Source organism: Desmodus rotundus, chromosome 5, assembly GCF_022682495.2.
Source record: "Desmodus rotundus isolate HL8 chromosome 5, HLdesRot8A.1, whole genome shotgun sequence".
Lineage (NCBI taxonomy): Eukaryota > Metazoa > Chordata > Mammalia > Chiroptera > Phyllostomidae > Desmodus > Desmodus rotundus.
This window is the reverse complement of record NC_071391.1, coordinates 7,675,797-7,695,469: the sequence shown is the minus strand read 5'-3', so window position 1 is coordinate 7,695,469 and position 19,673 is coordinate 7,675,797. Positions and strand designations below refer to the sequence as shown.

The following is a 19,673-nucleotide window of genomic DNA, read 5'->3' as shown; positions in this document are numbered from 1 at the left end:
AGAGAGTCTTGTTCCTTTCTGTGCGTCACTGGGCTGCTCTGTGGAGGGACACGCCCTCGAACCATGTCAAGAGCTTGGGCTGGTGAGAGGAATTCATGGCCTGGAAATAAATACTCACGTAATGCTGCTTATTTCCTTGAATCTCAATCATACTTCCATGTGAGAGCCAGGAAGCTCTTAACCCGTGCTTGTTGGCGACTCAGTCAGTCCGTCCGTCCTGGGCCGTGCTCCTGACTCAGTCCTGCCCCTCAGCACGCAGCGGGTCTGGCTCTCGGGGTGTCTCTTGCCAACGACTTCGGGCCCTTGTTTGTTTAAAAAAGCTTTATTGAGATACTGTTCACATATTACACGATTCATCTGAAGTGCAGAAGCCAGTGACTTAACCCTCGTCACAATCAATTTGGGGATGTCTTCATTGCCTCCAAAAGGAACCCCCGCCTCCTAGCTCTCACCTCCCAATCCTCTCATCCCTTCCGCCCACCCCGCCCCTCGGCAGCCCACAGGCAAGCACCCGTGTGTCTCCAGATTTCTCTGTTCTGGACATTTCGTGTAAATGGAGTCATCTCTATGGTCCTTTGGGACTGGCTTCTTTCACTGGGCATGAGGTTTTTCAAGATCCATCCTCGTCATAACGTGAACGTGTCAGTCCTTGCCTTCCCTGTAAGGCGTGGCCCAACACACTCCCCTGGACGGTCCGCCCCATTCTACTGAAGCCAGTCCTCAGCTGGCGGGCACTCGGGTTGTTTTGCCAGGGCCAGACACCTTTTGTGTAACAGAGAAGTCAACCCTGAGTGATGGAGGTGGTAGGGCCCTAGGAACTGGCCCTGGGTGGGCCTTGTCGCCAGCACGCTCAGGTCCCCTGGCAAACTACATTCCTCACCCTCCGCTCCCCCCACAGGGCGCCTCCGCCAACTGGTGGAACCATCGCCACTTCCAGCATCATGCCAAGCCCAACATCTTCCAGAAGGATCCAGACGTGAACATGCTGCACGTGTTTGTCCTGGGCGAATGGCAGCCCATTGAGGTACGACAGCAGCGGGGCGGGGGTGGGGCGCTGACCTGGGATTGGGGCAGGGATTCTGTAGGGTGGCTCTTCGGCCAGACCTGATGTGTACACGGAAACCTCTCCTGGCTGCCCTGAGTTATTCAAGCTGCAATTTTGCGTGTAAATAATGGACAAAGCTTCTGTCCACAGGGCTGGCTTATCAGAGCGTTGGTGCTGGTTAGAGGCCGCCCCCCCTCCCCCCTCCCGGGGAGGAGCATTTCCAGGCTTCTTTCCTCCTGGGGGTGGGGGGAAGCTGGTTTCAGTTGGCAGGAAGACACAATTCCAGGGCTCAAGCTTGGTCCCCAAAGGCCAGCTCGAGGAAAGCTTATTTGGAAAGTCACAGGCCTCCACCCTGGAAGGGAGCTGGCCATGGTCTGTTCCACCTGCTTCTCCAACAGATGACGAAGCGAGGCTCAGCGGGAGGAGGGGATGTGGCCAGGGTCACATAGTTAGCGGATGCAGAGACCCCAGGTCACACAGCTAGCCATTTGCTTCCCACTCTATCATGTGGCCTTATTTTAATATTAGTACATTTTTTTAGAAAAGAATTTATTTTTACTTGTTTTTATAGACTGGGGAAGAGAGGGAGAAAGAGAGGGAGAGAAACATCGATGTGCAAGAGAAACATTCCTTGATTGCCTCTCACATACCCCCAACCGGGGACCTGGCCTGAAACCCTGCGGGTCAGGTGTGTGTCCTGGCCGGGAGTTGAACCGGCGACCTTTCCCTTTATGGGACGACACATATCCCACTGGGCCATGCTGGTCAGGGCTAATATTAGTCATTTTTAAATTGTAAATATAGAACATACCTATCGTAAGCATTTAAGTGGCACAGAAATATACACAATTTAAAAATGAGTCTTCTATGACCCCCCCATCCCTGCTTTGCCCGATGCCAGCCCCCGAGGGTGACCACTGGCAGCAGCCCGCCCTATACTTCACACACATAGGAAAAGCAAAAGCTAAAACTGAAATACTCTACCCTGCAACTTGCCGCCTCACCAAACACGGACCTCTTTCTGAGAGTCCGAGCCCACCAGCCTCCGCCTGGGGCTGGCCAGGGGTCCGCTCTGTTTCTGTTCCGTAATGCTACCCACGCTATTTTCTAAGGCAGGACAGTTTGGTGTTGCTAATTCTTCATTTCCTTTCAATGAGAGCACTCCCAATTTATTTGAAGGATGGCTTCATTTCATACATTTTTTAAAAAGTGGAATCCTTTTTGTGACAGCCTCTAGTCACGGTTCACTTTACCCCAAAAACCTGCACGGGCTTTGACTTTTGGAACTCCATCGATGAGGTAAAGCGAAGATGAGGACACCCTAGTTGCTTCCCTGCGGGTCTCAGCGTCGCAGAGCGGGACACGGGTAGGGGCTCAGCGGGCCTGAGGAGCCGTGTCTTGAATTTTGTCCTGTTCCCACCAGTGTTGGCACCCAGGGCTTGCAACGAGGAGAGGAAGACGGAGCCTGTTCCCCTAGTTCTGGTTTGGCGCTCCTCTCTCTCGTTTCTTGTCCACTTGAGAGAATATCTGAGCAGAAACGTGGGTTTCTGTGATATCATCGCTTCAGGGGAAATTAGCCAAAACTCAGTACTGTGGAAGCGTGGGGCCTCGGTGCCAAAGTACATGCTTGAGTTTCTAGGAAAGTTTGCTCGCTTTGATCAGAGGTGTCTAGAGGGCAGATCTGATGAACTTCGCCCCTTAGTGAGCGAAAACAAAGGCTTCTCTTGCTGGGTGAGCCTCCCCGCTGTGGAGCTGTTGGCTGTCCTGGCAGACGGTCCCTAACGTGATCCAGTATCACCACCCACGCTGGCAGGAGGGCGTCTTTTTGCTGGGTGGCCCGTGAAACCTCTTCCGACATCTCTCTCTAGATACTTGTCCAGGGTTGGCTTTTGGGGCGGGGGGTAGCCAGGAGGTTCGGGGGTCTGGTGACAGTTGCTGGTAGTATTTGGCTGGGGCCACGGTGCTCCATGAGATCCTCCTCTCTCACCCTTTGGAGGGGAAGGCAGCTGTTTCTGGGTTCCTGGCCGAGCTGTGCCCTGGTGTCCACAGAACCATGCTGCCCCGGAAGGGACTCTGGTGACGAAGGTCTGATGGCACTGGTCCCAGGGCAGACCCACACAGCACACCAGGGCCGGCCGCCAGAGCGAGGAGGCGCGGGCTCTTGTCTCCACGCACTGCAAACAAAGCAGCCCAGCAGGCACTCCGAGGGGCCACCCTGCACGCACAGACTTAAGCAGGTGCCCCTAGCTAGTTTGCTGTCTTTTCCTCTTACTTATGACTTCCGGGAGATTTGTTTGCTAGTTTGATGTAGCAAGATGTATTTGTTTCCCCCCACACCCCCGCAGAGCCCTTTCATTTCCTTTGTGCTTCTTCACAGATACTATTTTCAGTGTCTTACAGTTTCACCTTTGAATGTTGAACTTCTGCCCAGTATGATTGGGCTGAGAGGATGCTCTGCCTTCACGTTTCTCCGGAGGCAGCCCGTTTCCTAGCACCCCCATCAGGTCACATAGCTTGTCCCTGCCGGGCACAGTGTTGAACCCCAGCGCCTGGGCTGCCTGTCCTTGCTCAGGATGCTGTCTGTCTGTCTGGGTGACTTGGGCGTCATTTTACACTTTTGTTGTTTTTTTTTTTTTTTTTTTTAAGATTTTATAGAGGGGAAGAGAGGGAGAGAGGAAGAGAAACATGGATGTGTGGTTGCCCGTGTCTCCACCTGGGGACCTGGCTCACAACCCAGGCACGTGCTCTGACTGGGAATTGAACCGGCAACCCTTTGGTTCATAGGCCGGCACTCACTCCACTGAGCCACACCAGCCAGGGTGAATTTACGCCTTTATATTCAGCCTTTCCATCCAGGAAGAAAGAAACTTTCTTTCTTTCTTTATTCATGCCTCCTTTTCTATCTCTTGGAAAGGTTTCATACTTTTTTTTTCATACTTTATATGTCTTGTGGAAGTTTCTTTTTCAGTTTAATCCTGGATATTTTCCATTTTTGTCACTGTGATTGGGGTTTCTCCGGTGTGCAGGAAGCTGTTGGTACTTAGCCAGCTAGTTGTCTGGTGTCCAAGCGGTGTCCACTTCTGTCTCTGTGTGATTCTAGGTGCTTTTCCATGGGGTGGACAATCATATCCTTGAAAATAATGAAAACTTAGCCTCCTCCAGTGTGCATGGAAGGTGCACACTCGCATTTCTGGTTTTGGTCTACGGCGTTCCTGGAGCTTCCACAGCAGACGTGAACAGCAGTGGTGTCCATGGCTCAGTGGCAGCCTGACTTTGCTCATCCTTTTTTCTTGGCCGTGTCACAGAGGCCATTGTCCCTGTGGCCCTGTGAGTGTTTCCACCTCAGCCTGAGAGCCTGCTTTTCTACCCTCCAACCCTCCCAAGGACGCTCTCCCCGCCCCTGTGCCTGCCCACTGCTCATCCACCAGGCTTCCTGTCTCAGGCAGCCTTTGGTGAGCAGGCCAAGAGGCGAGTCCTCCCGTGGAAAGACCATGCCCTCCTCTCTGGGCCCATAGCCTGGGGTTTGGGGGTCTTGCCGACCGTGCATGCCTGGTAAGGCCCTGCTTCCTCATTCTCTCGTGTGAGTTTGCAGGTTCCCAGAGGCTGAGGCTGGACTTTGCGACAGCTCCCCTCCCCCACTCCTGAACAGACAAGGAAGGCCCTTGTCCTTCCTTAGACATTTTGTTCCAAAGCTGAAAAGTCCCCTGTACATGCCCCTGGCATCCAAACCTGTAATCCGAGGCTGGCTTTGTGGTCCGAGGAGAGGCTGAGCACGGGAGGGCTGGCCAGCCGGGGCAAAGGGCTATGGACCTCCAGAAAGCCAAGCCACTCCGCTGGTGGTGCTCCACACCTCCCTGCCCCCGACCCCATGCCCCTGGCCCATGTCCACAGTCAGCCTCAGCTTGGGAATGTGTCAAAGGGAGCCCTGTGAGCCACCATCTTCTGCTTGGGGTCTGGACACAGTTAGGCGTCCGTACCTCGCCTGGGTGCTGGCACACTCTGTCCTCCCTGCATCTCCCCTCTGACGGACCCACGGCCCTGAGCTTTCTCCCTGTGTTTGGTGAGGACTGTCCTCCAGAGGGGAGGTTGGGGTCCCAGAGGGAACGAAGGCAGACTCTCACCAAGTGAGTCCAGGGCCTGGCGCTGTGCCGAGTACCGCGTGCAAGGTCATCACCAAGCCTTGCTTAACCCTGAGGCAGAAGTGTTGCGACTGTGGCCGTTGGCACCAGGGGACAGGCGTCCTGGGGACAGGCTGGCTTTGTGCCTATCCAGGGCCCCTCCTTTCAGGAGTCCACAGACCCTCCCTGCAATCTGACAATCACTGTCCTCTCTCCTCTCGCCTGGAGAACAAGGGGCATTGGTCTAGACAACATCCAGGGTCTGTCCACCTACCTGGCTTTGATTTCCCAGAAATAAGTAGGGATGGACATCATTGGCTTTGGCCTTCAGGTCCAGGGAAGGGTTGCTGAGTGGCACTGCCCCTGGGGTCAGGGCCTGGCATTTTAGGCCCATGTTCTTGTTTTTTTTTTTTAAGATTTTATTTATTTATTTTTAGAGAGAGGGGAAGGGAGGGAGAAAGAGGGAGGGAAACATCAATGTGTGGTTGCCTCTCACATGCCCCCAACTGGGGACCTGGCCCGCAGCCCAGGCATGTACCCTGACTGGGAATCAAATCAGCAACCCTTTGGTTCACAGGTCCACGCTCAGCCCACTGAGCCACACCAGCCAGGTAGGAGTCATTGGTTGTTCTTAACAACCAGTGATATGGATGGCAAATGGCTTAGCGGGGCTGAGTGACCTGTGCAGGGTCTCGGCCCTGGCCCAGGCTCCCCACACAGCCCCCAGGCAGGGCAAGCAAGAGCAGGTGCTGCTCTGCAAGCAGCATCTTTTGGTCTTCGCCTCTAAGGAGCAGACCGGGCCAGGCCCCAGGGGGCTGGGCTTTAGAATTAAGGGGCTGCCGGGACCCTGTGGGACTGCGGCTCTTCCACTGGCACACTCACAGCGTGGCCAAGCAGCTTTGTACAGTGAGGGTACCCAGGCCCCAGCCCAGCCCTCCTCCCTCAGAGTATGGGGCGTCAGGCTGCCCAGGGGTGTAGGGTCCAATGGGGAGGAGACCGCTGCTCTGGGAGGAGTGATTAGGTTTGGGAATTGCAGAAGGCTCCGAGGAGGTAGACGCTCCCAGCCCCGTGACTATTCATAAATCCCCAGGCCCTTGCCTGGATTTTGCAACTGCTTCAGGATCTGGAGAGGTCCCCCGGGATGACCCAGCAGCTTTTGTCAAGCCCCTGGGGGACTGACTGTGCCCCTGTGTGAGTTGTTTGGTTGTGCACTCGTGCGGCAAACAGGTATTCAGTGACTGTTACCTGGGCTCTGGGTCAGCTTTCTCAGGTCCAGACCCCAGCTGGGCCCATTCTCGTGTGGCCTTGGGCAGTGACTTGACCCTGAGCCTCAGCTTCAGAAGTGCTGGCTCGCGGACTCCGGGAGGGGTTCGCGAGCGGAGGCCCGCAAACAGCGTGGGGCAGCATGCTCAGCCAGAGCCCAGGAAACGTTGGCTGCCATTAGCCGGAGCGGCTGGGAGTGAGGGGGCCGGAGGGGCCCAGGCTTGGGGGGCTCGGGGTGCAGATTGACACAACAGGGACAGAGGCCCCCTGAGTGGAGGGACAGATGGTGGCTGCGGAGCAGGCGGGGGGCTGGCCCCGGTGCAGCACACTCAGTCTCTGCTCTCTCCGCAGTACGGCAGGAAGAAGCTGAAGTATCTGCCCTACAACCACCAGCACCAGTACTTCTTCCTGAGTGAGTGCGGGGCGCGCAGCGCCTCACCCCAGACCCCACGCCCTGGCTAGTCTCTCCCACCGACACCCCTTCACTCAGAACGTAAACCTCTTAGAGAGGGGCCGCAGCGGCCACCCCATGCAGATGCCCCCTGGCCTACCACACAGACGGGACACGGGGGCCGGAGTCAAACACGTGCTCCGTGATCCTGGGTGGGGACGGGGTAGGGGGTTGCCTGCTTCCAGCCCCCCTGGTGGGCCCCGGGCTGGTTGCCTCAGCCTGAGCTGCAGACCTGTGTGCTGGTCGCCCCTGCCCCGCTCTCGCAGGCCGGACCAGGAGGGGTGGGGCAGGGCAGGCCGGGATGCCTGCGAGCACCTCTGCCCCGCTCTCCCCGCAGTCGGGCCGCCGCTGCTCATCCCCATGTACTTCCAGTACCAGATCATCATGACCATGATCGTCCGCAAGGACTGGGTGGTGAGTCGGGGGCGCGGCCAGCCGGGGGGTGCGGGGGATGGGGGGCAGTCTGGGCAGGCGCCCCAGGGGCCTGCGCCTGCCCCGCTGGGCCCTGTGGGGCCCCAGGCACGTCCTCCTGGGGGGGCTGCCTTGTCACTCTCAGAAAGGGACGTGCTGTGAGGCCGCCAGGAGGTGGCAGGCCATTGCGCCCCTGTCTTAAAGATCCGCCCGACCCTGGGGAGCCACTGCCTTTGCAGAGCCCCCTCAGTTCCTGAAGGCCGTGTGATCGAAGCCAAACTCGGCCCACCCATCCGCGGCTCTGCTGCAGCCATTGCCCTCTTGTGTCCCCGTGCGGGCGCTAAGACCCCCAAACTAGGGCACGCAGGTTTGTGAAGAGAGAGAAGCCGGGTGGTGGCTGAGACGGCAGGTGTGTTAATTTGCTGAGGCTGCATATAGAAGCTGCACAGGCCGGGTGGCAGCTCTGAACAACAGACTTGTACTGTCTCACGGCCTGGGGGGTGCAAGTCCAAGAATGAGGTGTGTTGGTCCTTCTGGGGCTGTGAGGAAGGGTCTGGTTGGGCCTCTCTCCTTGGCCAGTGGACGGCCGCCACCGTCTCCGCGTGTCTCTTCATATCGTCTCCCCGGTGCGTGTGTCTGTGCCCAAACTTCCCCCTTTGTGAGGACCCTGGTCATAGTGGATTAGGGCCCTCCCTAATAACCTCGTCCTACCTAACTGCATCTGTGGCGACCCTCTCTCCCAATCAGGCCACGCTGTGAGGTCCTGGGGGTCAGGACTTCAACCCAGGCATTTTAGGGGACACACTGCATGCAGCCCACAACACTGGGCTGGAGGGAATCTCCAGATTCTGCCCCCAGAGAGAGGAAGGGACCCCAGAGAGGGGCTGGCAGTGCTGTGCACACAGCTGACCTTGGCTCGGTGTGGCCGTGTAGGAAAACATGCCCACGGAAGAAGGACCAGGAAGGGGCGGTCCGTGTGGGCAGAGCCTGCTTTGGGCAGAGCTGGTTTCGGTGGAGCAGGGACAGGGCCCACTATCCACAGCCACTGGGTAGGTATCGCTGCTCTCTCTTAACTCAGTTTCATCAGTGAAAACACTGAGACTCTGAGAGTTTGGGGTTTACCCCAGCTGACACCAAGGGGGGAGGGGCTCTAGAACCCAGGCCTCCCAATTCCATATCCCGGACCTCCCCCCCACCCTTCAGCCGCCAGTCTCTGAAATAACAATACCTTGTATCTGTCTAGTATTTGAAGGGCCTCAAAAAACTTTGTGTTACATCCTCTCATTGAAAGTGCAGGCAGAGGGGCCATGGCCGTCGATCCTGCGAAGAGGCCAGGGCTGGCCTCAGGAGCAGGTGCGGCGGCTGGGGACTTGGCGGGACTCTGGAAGTCCCCGCCAACCCTGTGCCGGTAGAACCTGTGCGACTCACTTCTAAGATCAGCTCTTTCCCCACAAGTGAGCATCTCGTCAGTACCCATGGTGTTCTAGAAACGGTCGAGCGCTTCTACCTACACTGTGTCATTTAACCCTGTTTTATGAACCAGGGAGGAGTGGAATTTCTGGATCAGGTCAGTGCTAAAGATTTGAGCCCAGATCTCCTCCTACAGTGACCACTGTTTGCCCGGCTCGCCTGGGCCCTGGAGGGAGTCACGGCCAAAAGTCATGTGAGCCCGGCTGGGCTGGGTCAGGTGGTGCTGCCAGACGCATTTTATCTGCTTTCATGGCAGATGACTCCTGACATGAATATTTAATCTTGTTGTTTTTTCCCTGTTTGTTCCCCAAGGAACAAAGCAATTAAACAGGGACAGCAGGAGAGGAAATGAGACTACGTCCCTGAACAGGATCAGATGGCAGAGCCAGGGGAATTTGCTAGGGCCTCTTGGCCTTTTTAAGGGCTTGCCGGGTGGTGGGGAGTCCGCACGGCCCTGCTCTCGCCTCAGCTGGGAACCAGGGCTCAGGCCGGACCAGAGGGCTCCCTCCTGCCTGCTCCCGGTCTTGGTGTCTGAGATTCGCAGTGGATACCACTCCCTGCCACCCTCAGGGGCTCCCAACTGCGTGGGTAGAAGCTTTATGGTAACAGCGAGCTGAGGTGACAATTGCAGCTGAGGCCTGGGGCAGAGGTCCTCAACGTGGCCAGTTCTGATTGTCACACCCCAAGGTTGTGGAGCGAGGGGTCCGGAGTGGTATCTCCGGCATCTAGTGGGCACCTAGCCCCGGAAGCGGCTTAGCGTCCTAACATCCTACCATGCACAGGACGGCCGCCTTCAGCTACTTATTTTTCATCCTCGGCACCGACGGTGTGGAGGCTGGGAAAGACATCGAGGAGGGAGGTTTTTACCACTCTGCCAGTGGCCACCTCCTGGGGATGCTTCCCAGGCCCCACCTTGCAGAGAGGGGCCCGCGGGATCTGACACCACTACGAGAAATGAAACTTCCAAGTCCCTCCCGAAGGTCCTCTCCCACATCTCTGTGATTCTGCACACCTCCATCACCCCCTGCCCCTAAAACCAGTGGCGTTGTAGTCCTGTATCCCTCCGCGGGAAAACTAAGAGGTGAGCACGCACCACCGTTAATACACAGGTGCTCACCGCCGTGCCACAGACTCACAAAGACGATGGGAAAGTGAATATGATGAAAAGTAGGAGCGAACTTGTAATATTTGCTCCCTCCGCCCCTTAAAGGCCCCCTTGTCGGTCCCGGGATATTGCCCTGCGCTCACTGCGGGCCCTCCCGACGCTCCGCGGCCCCTTCCCATCTGCTTTCCTCCCGGTTTTCTTACGGAGACGCAGCAGCCCCCCCACGTGCAGCTGCCTCTGCCTGCCAAGTAGAACGGGAGTCCCTTACCTCCTCGTGGGCGCTGCGGGCCCTAGGGGGCGTCCCCCGTCAGTACATGCCCCAGCTGCTGCAGTAACCTAGTCTCTGCACCTCCAGTTGGCAGGGGTCTGTTTTAAATCCGGATGTAGCCGTGTTCTGTTGTTTCAAGTTCCCAGTGGTTCCCCACTGCCCGTGAGGTAGCGGTCGGTCTCCCTAGCCGGATGTGACCTGGCCGTGGTCTCCCGCCCCCCACCTTGGCCTGGAGAGCATGGAACATACAATCTGTATGGAAATAGCTCCTGCCTGCTGCTTGCTTGCCCAGCACACACCCTGGGCAGTCTCGGCTGTCTGGGCTTTTCTTTGTATCCTTGCCTCTTCTGCCAACGTCCTTCCTACTGTTCTTTGCTTGGCAGACCTCTGGGGTAGCCCGGCCCAGCTCCGGCACCACCTAAAGGAGGCCTTTCCAGGGTAGCGTGGGGACCCCACTACCACGTTTGTGCCCCGCCTCAACCACCTGTCCCCTTCCGTGTGATATGGAAGGAATCTCTTTATAGCCCTGTCCTTGCAGACTCAGGGCTTCTGACTGAGCTTTTGCTCCCAGCGCCTAATCTGGCCTCTGATACAGAGAAGGCTTTTGCTGAGTGTGGAGCTAAACTGGACAGAGTTGGCCTGAAGGATGAGTTTGCTGAGCAGATAAGGGAGGAAGGAGCGTCCGGGCAGGTACGGCCAGGACACAAACATTGCAGCGAATATGAGCACACCTGCACGGGCGCACGTAGACCGGCTGCCATTGAGGCGGGGTCAGTGCGCAGGTGTGAGAGGGTTCAGGTGTCTTACCCTGGGGCTGGGTTTTACCCTTTGTCCCCTGGCAGGGCAGGAGACCAGGGGTGGCTTTGGGGACGGCGGTGGCATGATCCCATCTGCACGGGTGGCATGACCCGTCTCCATGGAGGAGGGACATGGTGCAGGGCGCTGACTGGGGCCCCGAGAGCTCACACTGCAGGCTTCGCTTATTGTCACAGCCCACAGTTGAGCCGTGCGGAACCTCAGCAGGAGGACCTCTGCCTGTCCTGCTGCAGGGGGACCGGGGTACAGCAAAGTGAACCGTGGACAGCCACGCAGAGCCAGTGGTGGAGCTGGTAGCCCAGGCAGCCTGAGCCCAGGGCCACTGATTGCCCCCCTGCCAAGGCTCCGGGGAGGAGACATGGTGGGGAGCCAGCCCCTGTGTGAGCATTCCTGGCAGAGTAAAGAGTCAGTGCAAAGGCCCAGAGCTGGAGAAGGAGAGAGGGGTGCCCGGCCCTTCCAAACAGGGTGGGCTGGCTACTCTAGGTAGGGGGGGAGGCTTAGCAGGGGAGAGGCGGAGGTTGCTTGGTGGTAGGAAGGTCGCTGTGCCACCGGGGGTGGGACGGGGGCGGGGCACAAGGGAGAGCCAGAGACCAGTGGGGGGCTCCTGCTGTGGTCCGGTGGACTCAAGGTGGCAGGTGGCGGGCAGGAGGCAGAGTGCCTGCCTGCCCTGAGGTGGGGACAGGTGGTTCTCTGACCTTCGCCCTCCCACTTCGCGCTGAGTGAGCGTGGGGGAAGGATCACGAGCCCGAGGGTGTCAGCGGGCAGTGCACACTGTCAGCATCCCCGGGACCACAAAAGGGCCGCTGACCTCTGCCCCTCCCTGTGGTTACTCCTCAGCTGATGTCCTTTGGTCCCCATCCCTGTCTGTCTCCCTGAAATCAGAGCACACAGCTCCCTTCCTGCTGCCAGACACTCGGCATTTCTCTAGAAACAAGGACAGTCTCCCGCGCGAGCAGGCATCTCTGCCCAGCGCGCCTGGTGCCTGTGGGAGTTTCTTGGATACCTTTGCCTAGCGGGGCCCGGGAGGTGCTGTGTACACACCTGTGGTCAGGACGCAGTGCCAGGGAGGGCGGGGCCGTCCCCCATCTAACGTGTTTCTCTTGACAGGACTTGGCTTGGGCCATCAGCTACTATGTCCGTTTCTTCGTCACCTACATTCCTTTCTACGGCGTCCTGGGAGCGATCCTTTTCCTCAACTTCATCAGGTGCCTGAGTTTTGCTGGCTAATCCCTGGTCCCCCGAGCATGGGTGCTGATGGGGGCTTTGATGAGGGGGACCATGGGGAAAGGCTCAGAGGTCCCCACTGCCTGCCCTGGCACTGCAGCTTACCCCCCACACCTGCCCTCAGCTGCTTGGGGTTGGGGGGGGAGCTGTTCCCACTGTGGCAGGGGCCCCTGCGAGCAGGGCGGCCAGGGCCCCAGCACCGAGCGGCACTCTCTCCCAGGTTCCTGGAGAGCCACTGGTTCGTGTGGGTCACACAGATGAACCACATCGTCATGGAGATTGACCGAGAGCCCTACCGGGACTGGTTCAGCAGCCAGGTGAGGCCACCAGGGACCTTGGTCCGTGTCCTCGGCTGCTGGAAACATGGCTGCCTGGTGGACCCGGAGCTGTGCTGGGCTCCCGGGGGCTGCCTGTGTCCTGCTGGCTGGCCCAGGGCTAAGCGGCAAAGGTGGCAGGGCTTTTCGGGAGGGTCCAGTGGGGAACCCGGGTGGGTGAGGACTCCAAGCAGACAGTGTGACATGAGGGGCGGCCCTGAGACCTCCGGTGGGGCTGGCCTTGTGGGAAGGAGACGAGGTTCTTCACTCCCGGCCACTTGTCCCTCTTCCCCGACAGCTGGCAGCCACCTGCAACGTGGAGCAGTCCTTCTTCAACGACTGGTTCAGTGGGCATCTTAACTTCCAGATTGAGCACCAGTGAGCACTGGCGTGGGGGGGCTGGGGGCCAGCGGGCCACACACAGTGGGAGGGAAGTGGCCGCCAGCCCTGTCTGGGCAGCACTGGGGGGCTCCCTCTCTCTCCCCAACTGTGAAATCTTCCACCCCCTAGCCCTAGAGCACGTTCTATAGCCAGCCCCGCGGAGGCTGGGGTGGGGGCCTCCCTGTGCCACGCCGTCACAGTGACAGCTACCCCTCAGCGTGTGGCGGGAGCTTTGTAGTTACAGAGAGCTGACAGCAGCACCTCCCTCCGTCCCGTGAGCCTGGCAGGGCAGGGTGATCGATCCCATTTCCTTAGCAGGGAGGCCCAGCGAGGTTAGCCAGCTTACCGGGAACTGAGACGCCGAGGGGCTACCCCTCCAACCCCCACCACCCCTGCTGTCCCTCATCCTCTCCTGCCCCCTGGCCACTGTTCCTTTGCCTCTCACCCCCATTTTCTTCTTAGGAAATCGTATTCTGTCTCTAGTTACCAAATTTCTTTCCAGTCCCCAGAGCACAAACAGAGCTATCCCCAGACAACCCCCAGCCCATGTGCCAGCCGCCTCAGTGGGCACATGGGGAAAGCTGTAGACAGGGACCCCTGGGCCCCGCCGGCCTCTGTGGGCTGAGCGAGGCAGCGGGGGCATGCTCACACTCTGCGCCCCACGCTCTCCACAGCCTCTTCCCCACCATGCCCCGGCACAACTTCCACAAGGTGGCCCCGCTGGTGAAGTCCCTGTGCGCCAAGCACAGCATCCAGTACCAGGAGAAGCCACTGCTGAGGGCCTTGCAGGACATCGTCAGGTGAGGGGGAGCCCCTGGGTGCTGGGGTCCCTGAAGCCCTGGGGCACAGGGTGACGACAGAGAGGCACATGCCAGGGGCCACCTGTGGTGGAGACAGTGGCAACAACAAGAGGGGCAGAGCACTGCTGGCACAGGCCCCACCAGGCTGCCTCCTTACCAGGAATTGCCTGGCTTCTCCCTCTGGGCCAGATGAGGGTCTTCCTTCCACTCGTCCTGCCACAGGGGAGCCCCGACGAGGCAGCCGCAGGTGGAGAGTTGAGAGGGAGCCCTGCACCCCCAACGTGACTTCCCTGCCCCACCCACTCCCTAGGGACTCCTGGCTCCTCGCCTGGTCCCTGACTGCCCCCACCCTGCTTTCTTCCCAGGTCCCTGAAGAAGTCAGGGGAGCTCTGGCTGGATGCCTACCTGCACAAATGAAGCTGTAGCGCTTGGGTGCCCATGGGGAAGGGGGAGCCGGTGGGGATGATGGCCAAAGGGAGGGGTGGGTTTTTGTCCCAAGGGGTGTCCACGAGGCTGAGGTACATGCCAGCTCACTGACCCCATTTTTGGTCTTTCGCCTGGTTTCCTCTCAATTTTTCTTTCACTTCGACCTCCAACACCCCTCGTGGGGCCTGCCTTCTGTCAGTCCCTCCCCCCAGGAGCAGAGAGACTGGGGGCTCTGTGCCACCTCCACCCTCTGCCTCTTAACGTCTGCTACATGAGAGGTCCAGAGGTGCACTTGGACCCCCTGCAGCCTGGCCTTCAGGCCTCACACACCCTCCGTTCTCCCTCAGCCCCCAGTCCAGTCCGAGGCGCTGGGTCACAGTGGGCAAGGTGGCTCCCTGACCCTGCAGGGCTGGCTGCACCCTCCAACAGCACCCATGGTCTGCCCTTTGTAGAGAGATGCTTTGTGATTCCACGCTGCCACCCGCTCAGACCTCCGGCCCAGGAAAATGTCCTTCTCACTCCACTGGAGCCCTCTAACCAGGGCTTGGGCACTTCCGTCCCTCCATCTTCCACCCTCTTCCCACCTCCAGAGCCGGGACCTTGGGTCCAGGGGGGCAGTCCTGCGGGTGGACTCGACAGAGGTTGGGGCCCAGGCCAGGGTCTGGAGTCTCAGCCCCAGCGCCCACCCCCTGACCCCCATTCAGAGGTCTGTCCTGGTTGGGAGGCTTCGATTCTGGAGCACGTGAACCTTTCTCCCAAGTGCTCTGTTGCCGGCCGGGCAGCCATGTCTGCCCTCTCTCAGATCTTTTACAGTTTTTTTAACCTTTTGCTACAGGATACATTCTGACGGGGTGGCACTGGGGCTGGGTCTGACAATCTGCCTTTGCCCACCTGCCCCTCGAGGCCTCCCGAGGCCATGCTGTGGGCTGAGCTGGCCTCAGTCACTGAGGCCATGGTGGCCGGCCTGCCACTTCCAGGGCCACCACTGTGGGGAGGGCAGTGGGGCCGAGAGGGAGTCCCAGAGGTGACTCCGAGGAGCCAGGGGATTGGGGGGAACCTGATGAGGGCCACGTGGGAAGTGCAACTGAGGAGTTTGGGGCTGGAGGCCAGGAGCTGAGGGGACAGGAAAGTGGGGGGTGGGAGGGGAACCTGCCACCCTGGCAGGGATCCAGAGCTACTGCGTTTGGAAACCTAACCCACTAACCAATATTCAGCACTGAGGCGGCACAGGGCAGGACCAAGCTCAGACTGGGGGCCTTTGGAGGAGGGTGTGTCATCCACCAGCTCCGACCAGCCGGGAGGTGCCAGTATCCGCTGTGGCAGACCTTCGAGTTTCTGCGGCAACGTGGGCCCACCTGAGGCCCTGCTGCTGAGAATACTCAGGCCCAAGGAGCCATGTCCCTCCCGAGGCTGAAGGATCCTTAGGGAACTGATTAATTTCTATCTTGTTGCTCCCCCGGCCCTATGTTTTTTGGAAATAAGAGAAGTAATTTTATTCTCACTTCCTTAATGAGTGGACTGCCTTGTTCTGCCTGCTAAGGCTGGGGGGTGGGGGGACGGTGCTGGGTTGAGGAAGGGCCGCAGCTGGGGCTGGGGCTGCGTATGGAGGTGAGCTGGCATTGGCAGCCCTTCTCCTCTGCCACCTCCTCCGCTGTGGCCACCCTACCCCACTGCCTCTGCTCATGAGCTTCCTCTCCCGCTCCCTGAAGTGAGCTCCAGGACAGGGACTTTGGGCAATGGACCCAAATAAGTTGTCCCACCTTCCTCCTGGGCACTCGACAGCGAGGGGAAACTCAACTCCAAAACCCCCTGGAGCCACGCAAGGCCTCCGGGAAGGCAATGGGAGGGCGGCAAGGAGGGGGGCTGCACAGGCCACGGTTGTGATGTGACTCCCGTCTCTGTCTTCATCCTGGGGCCAGCTGGGCACCCACAGCCTCCCATTAGTTGGCTGCTGCTGCCTCCGTTTAGCCCGCTTCTTGGTCAATAAGCCCTGGGGGCAAAGGGAGTCTCAGAATCTCTGAGCAAAGCCCCGGAGACCAAAGCTTCCATCTGCAGTCCCTGGGCCCCTGAGCCTGCTCATTCGGTCCCCACAGTGGGGGGACGCCCGCGCCATCCCAGCCCCCCATGAGTCACCAGTTCACAGGCAGTGTCAAGGAGACGGTTCGAGGCAGCAGTCCTGCAGGTGGGCTCTCCACCACCGAGCCTGGGAAAAGTCCAGGGGAGTGTACGAGGGGCACTTGCACTGGCCCCACGCCGCTCCGTGACCACCTGCCTCTGGCGGCTCAGTGGGCACGTCAAGCTAGGCAAGCTGTGGAAGGGCCAAGAGGGTCAGCGTGGTCTGTGCCTCAAGGGCTCCCCGCCTGGCCTTGCCTCTTGCCCCAGCTCGAGTCCCCCTCTCCCTTTCTTTGTCCTCCTCGTCCCCCTCTTATTTGGCCTGTGGCCTCAGTGTAGCCAGCAGGGATAGCCAGGTGCCTCGGGCGGGATATGTGTGATTCCCCAGTGGGTGCAGGGGCTCTAGCAGGACCGAGGAGCAGAAGCAGCCTGAGCCAAGCCAGAGACCCACCCTGGCTCACTGAAGACTTGGGCAAGTCCTTGGCTCCTCCTGGCTCTGGGCCAGTGTCCCCATTTGTATAGTGAAGGGCTTGGGCCACAGCCCCTAAGCATGCTGTCCTGTCAACACCTGTGAGCCCTTGGCCTTGCCTTCCTATAGACGTACTAGAGAAGGAACCCGAGGAGAACTGACAGGCTAGGCAGACGCGGTGCCTGTGAGGGCACCAGGTAAACTTCAGCTCAGGTCAGTGGGTACTCGCATCTTCTCAGTGATTTCTTTCTCCCAACCTCGCCCTTGAGTATTACCCTTGGGTCAAAAAGCTGGGGACACCCATACCCACTCCTAACTGCCCCTCCTGTCCCCGCACTTCACTGACACTTGCTCAACACAGAATGGTGGGGCTGTGATCCCCTCCCCCTGTCAAAGTTGTGACACCCAACAGGCAAGACCCTGAGTGATCGCAAGACCTGAAGCTTACAAGCACAGGACGCTGAGGCCAGAGGGGAAAGGACTGGCCTGAGGCCACTCAGGGACAGTGGCTGGATCAGGGCAAGCACGAGGGATCCTGACTCCTCACCCAGCGCTACAGGATAAAAGGGTGTCAGTGTTGGGGGCGTGTGCAGGGTGCCAGGCCTTCTCGGGGCTAGCAGAGCAGCCTGGGCTATGTGTGGACCTGGCGGCCAGTGGCCTGGCAGGTTCCTGTAGCATCAGGACACTCAGAAGCCCTCTGGGCCCACTGGCAGGACAGCAGGCGTTTGGTGGGAAGGGGCAGGGCGGAGGTGGCAGCCACCTGGGCTGGGCTCCATCTGCCACTGCTCAGGTGACAGCCTTGGGCCAATCAAGATTCCTCAGCGGTCCCAGGTGCACCTTCCCCAGCGAGGTCTGCCCCTCTGGACAGGACTCAGCCTCTCGAAGAGCCCCTGGTCCCACACCTGCGAAGGAAATGATAAGCCGTGGATCCCAGGGGCGCCTACAACCATCTGAAGACATGGAGGCCCGGAGGGGGAAGGCAGCCCCCCGCAGGAGCGTGGGTGCTCTTCTGGCCGCGCTTTATGTTTCTAACCCGACTGGCAGGCGGCCACCCAGCATGCGTGATTTAAAGTTCACGTCTCTCCCGTCCTCTGCCGTCATGAATGTTTCTTTCAGTTTTGAAGGCATTTAGATCTTTCCTCCAAATCATCTGGTTCAGGAGCCAGTATCCTAGGGAACTGACTAGTCACAGGCACCGGGGGCTTGGGAAGGGCCAAGCTGACCAGGGCAGCCTAGTGCTCCGGGGCCTGTGTGGGGAGGGGTGTGGGGGAAAGACCAGTGAAGGAGCCTCGACCTGGCCTGTCACAAAGGAGTTTGTTTGTCACCCCTGCCAGTCCTTCCGGACTGGTTCTTGTGACTCTGCTTTGCCACCACCCGCCGGGGGCAGCCCACAGGAGACTCTCGGCAGTTTTGGGTTTCTTCGGGTCCTGAGACTGTGTAGACCATAAAGCAGGAACATGGGGCTTCTTAGAGGCTCCACCCAGACCCTTCCCTCCGCCCTTTGCAAACCCGGCACATGTTTGCTAAGTTCTTGCTCCCTGACTGCCTAGGAAGTCTACGGATAGAGGAGAGACAGCTCGGCTTATGAGAAGGGAGGTGACCTGTCCCCCACAGGCTCTAGCATGGGGGACAGAGTGGGGCAAGGACAAATATGAGCAGCCCGTGGAGAATTTCATGCAATCAGGAGATATCTGCGGGTGGCTACTTGAGGCCAGAGGGACTCTCCAAGTGTCCTTTAAACAAGTTACTAGGCAATTACCCATTTGCAGACAAAGGGTGCACTGCCCATGGCCACCACCAGGGGCAGCATGGAGCACGGCTTGCCCCACAGTGGTGCAATACTCCGGGCAACCTCCGAGTGGCGCTGCAGGCTCAGCATTCGCGCCAGGTGGGGACGTGCTGCCCTGGAGCCCAGAGTGTCAGTATCTCCCCTACAAAGGCATCAAAGCCAGTGCAGGAAAATGTGCTGATCGTCTGCCCAGGCAGGGGACAGAGGGAATGCCATCCAAGGGCCCACGTGGCACCAGGAGTCAACAGGGTTTCCACTGGCGGACACCGGAAGGGGACTCCGGGCAGAGGGAGAAGCCTATGCAGGGGCCCGGAGTGTGCGTCCTGCCCTGGACAACAGGAATTTGCTTTCAAGACAGAAACACCTTTCAAGGAGCAAACAAGCTCGGAAACAACCAAGGATTTGCCCCAAGTCACAGCAGGTGACGTCCCAGGGTGTGGAACTGTGTGCACAAACTATGTAAATAAGTTTCTGAGCTCTGTTGCTGGGCCCTATGCCAAGAGCCTTCCATGAAATCCTTTTTATCTTCCATCACCATAGGAGGTCATACTCCCCTCAGAGAGGTCAAATAACTTCCCCAAGGTCACACAGCCTTGAGTGGCCCGCCAGGCTCCAGAGAGGAGAGGCAGCCAGGTGGAGTGGATCAGGGAGGGACTGAGCGATCCCAGGAAGGACTGAGCAAGAACTGCAGTAATTGCGTGCCTTCTACCTTCTGAAGGGAATCCAGTCCGGGGCCATGGGGGCCCTGACAAAGAGTGGGGGGATAATCCTGTGGCTGGTGGGGAGACTCCGGCCCTACTCCAGAAAGCCCTTCTGATATGCTAGCTCAGCATTTCAATGTTTCCAGAAATTGCTCACACTTCTTCAGATGGGACCTTCACCTCAGCTTGGCGCTGCTGGTGTGTGGGTACTGGCCTCGCCGGGGTCCAGAAGCCCAGCCCTCCCTCCCTCCCCCCACCTTCAGGAAGCCCCAAGGGACAACTGAAAGCCCTCCACAGACCGTCAAGACCACAGGTCCGAGGCTAACCGTACCCATTTTCCAGATGAGGAGCCTGGGACTTAGGGAAGGGCAGTGTCTGCCTGAGGACACGGGCAAGCCAGGGCTCCAGGGACAGGAACAGCCCCTTCTCAGTGGCCCAGCTCAGTGACTGCAGCGGCTGCAGGCAAGCACCTGGCTCCAGGCAGGCACGGGGACAGCCTGGGGGCAACTG

At 59.0% G+C, this 19,673-nt stretch overlaps 1 protein-coding gene across 1 annotated transcript in view; it reads left to right on the top strand.

Annotated features, from left to right (window-relative positions):
• FADS2 (fatty acid desaturase 2) overlaps window positions 1-15,593 on the top strand; it is a 30,636-nt gene extending 15,043 nt beyond the window's left edge. Inside the window, exons 5-12 of the mRNA XM_024574311.4 lie at window positions 899-1,024; window positions 6,778-6,838; window positions 7,215-7,291; window positions 12,055-12,152; window positions 12,392-12,488; window positions 12,784-12,863; window positions 13,541-13,666; window positions 14,032-15,593. Coding sequence (XP_024430079.2) covers window positions 899-1,024; window positions 6,778-6,838; window positions 7,215-7,291; window positions 12,055-12,152; window positions 12,392-12,488; window positions 12,784-12,863; window positions 13,541-13,666; window positions 14,032-14,083 — 717 coding nt within the window. The 3' untranslated portion in view covers window positions 14,084-15,593. The remainder of the gene's footprint in view (window positions 1-898; window positions 1,025-6,777; window positions 6,839-7,214; window positions 7,292-12,054; window positions 12,153-12,391; window positions 12,489-12,783; window positions 12,864-13,540; window positions 13,667-14,031) is intronic.
• Window positions 15,594-19,673: the final 4,080 nt, after the last annotated feature.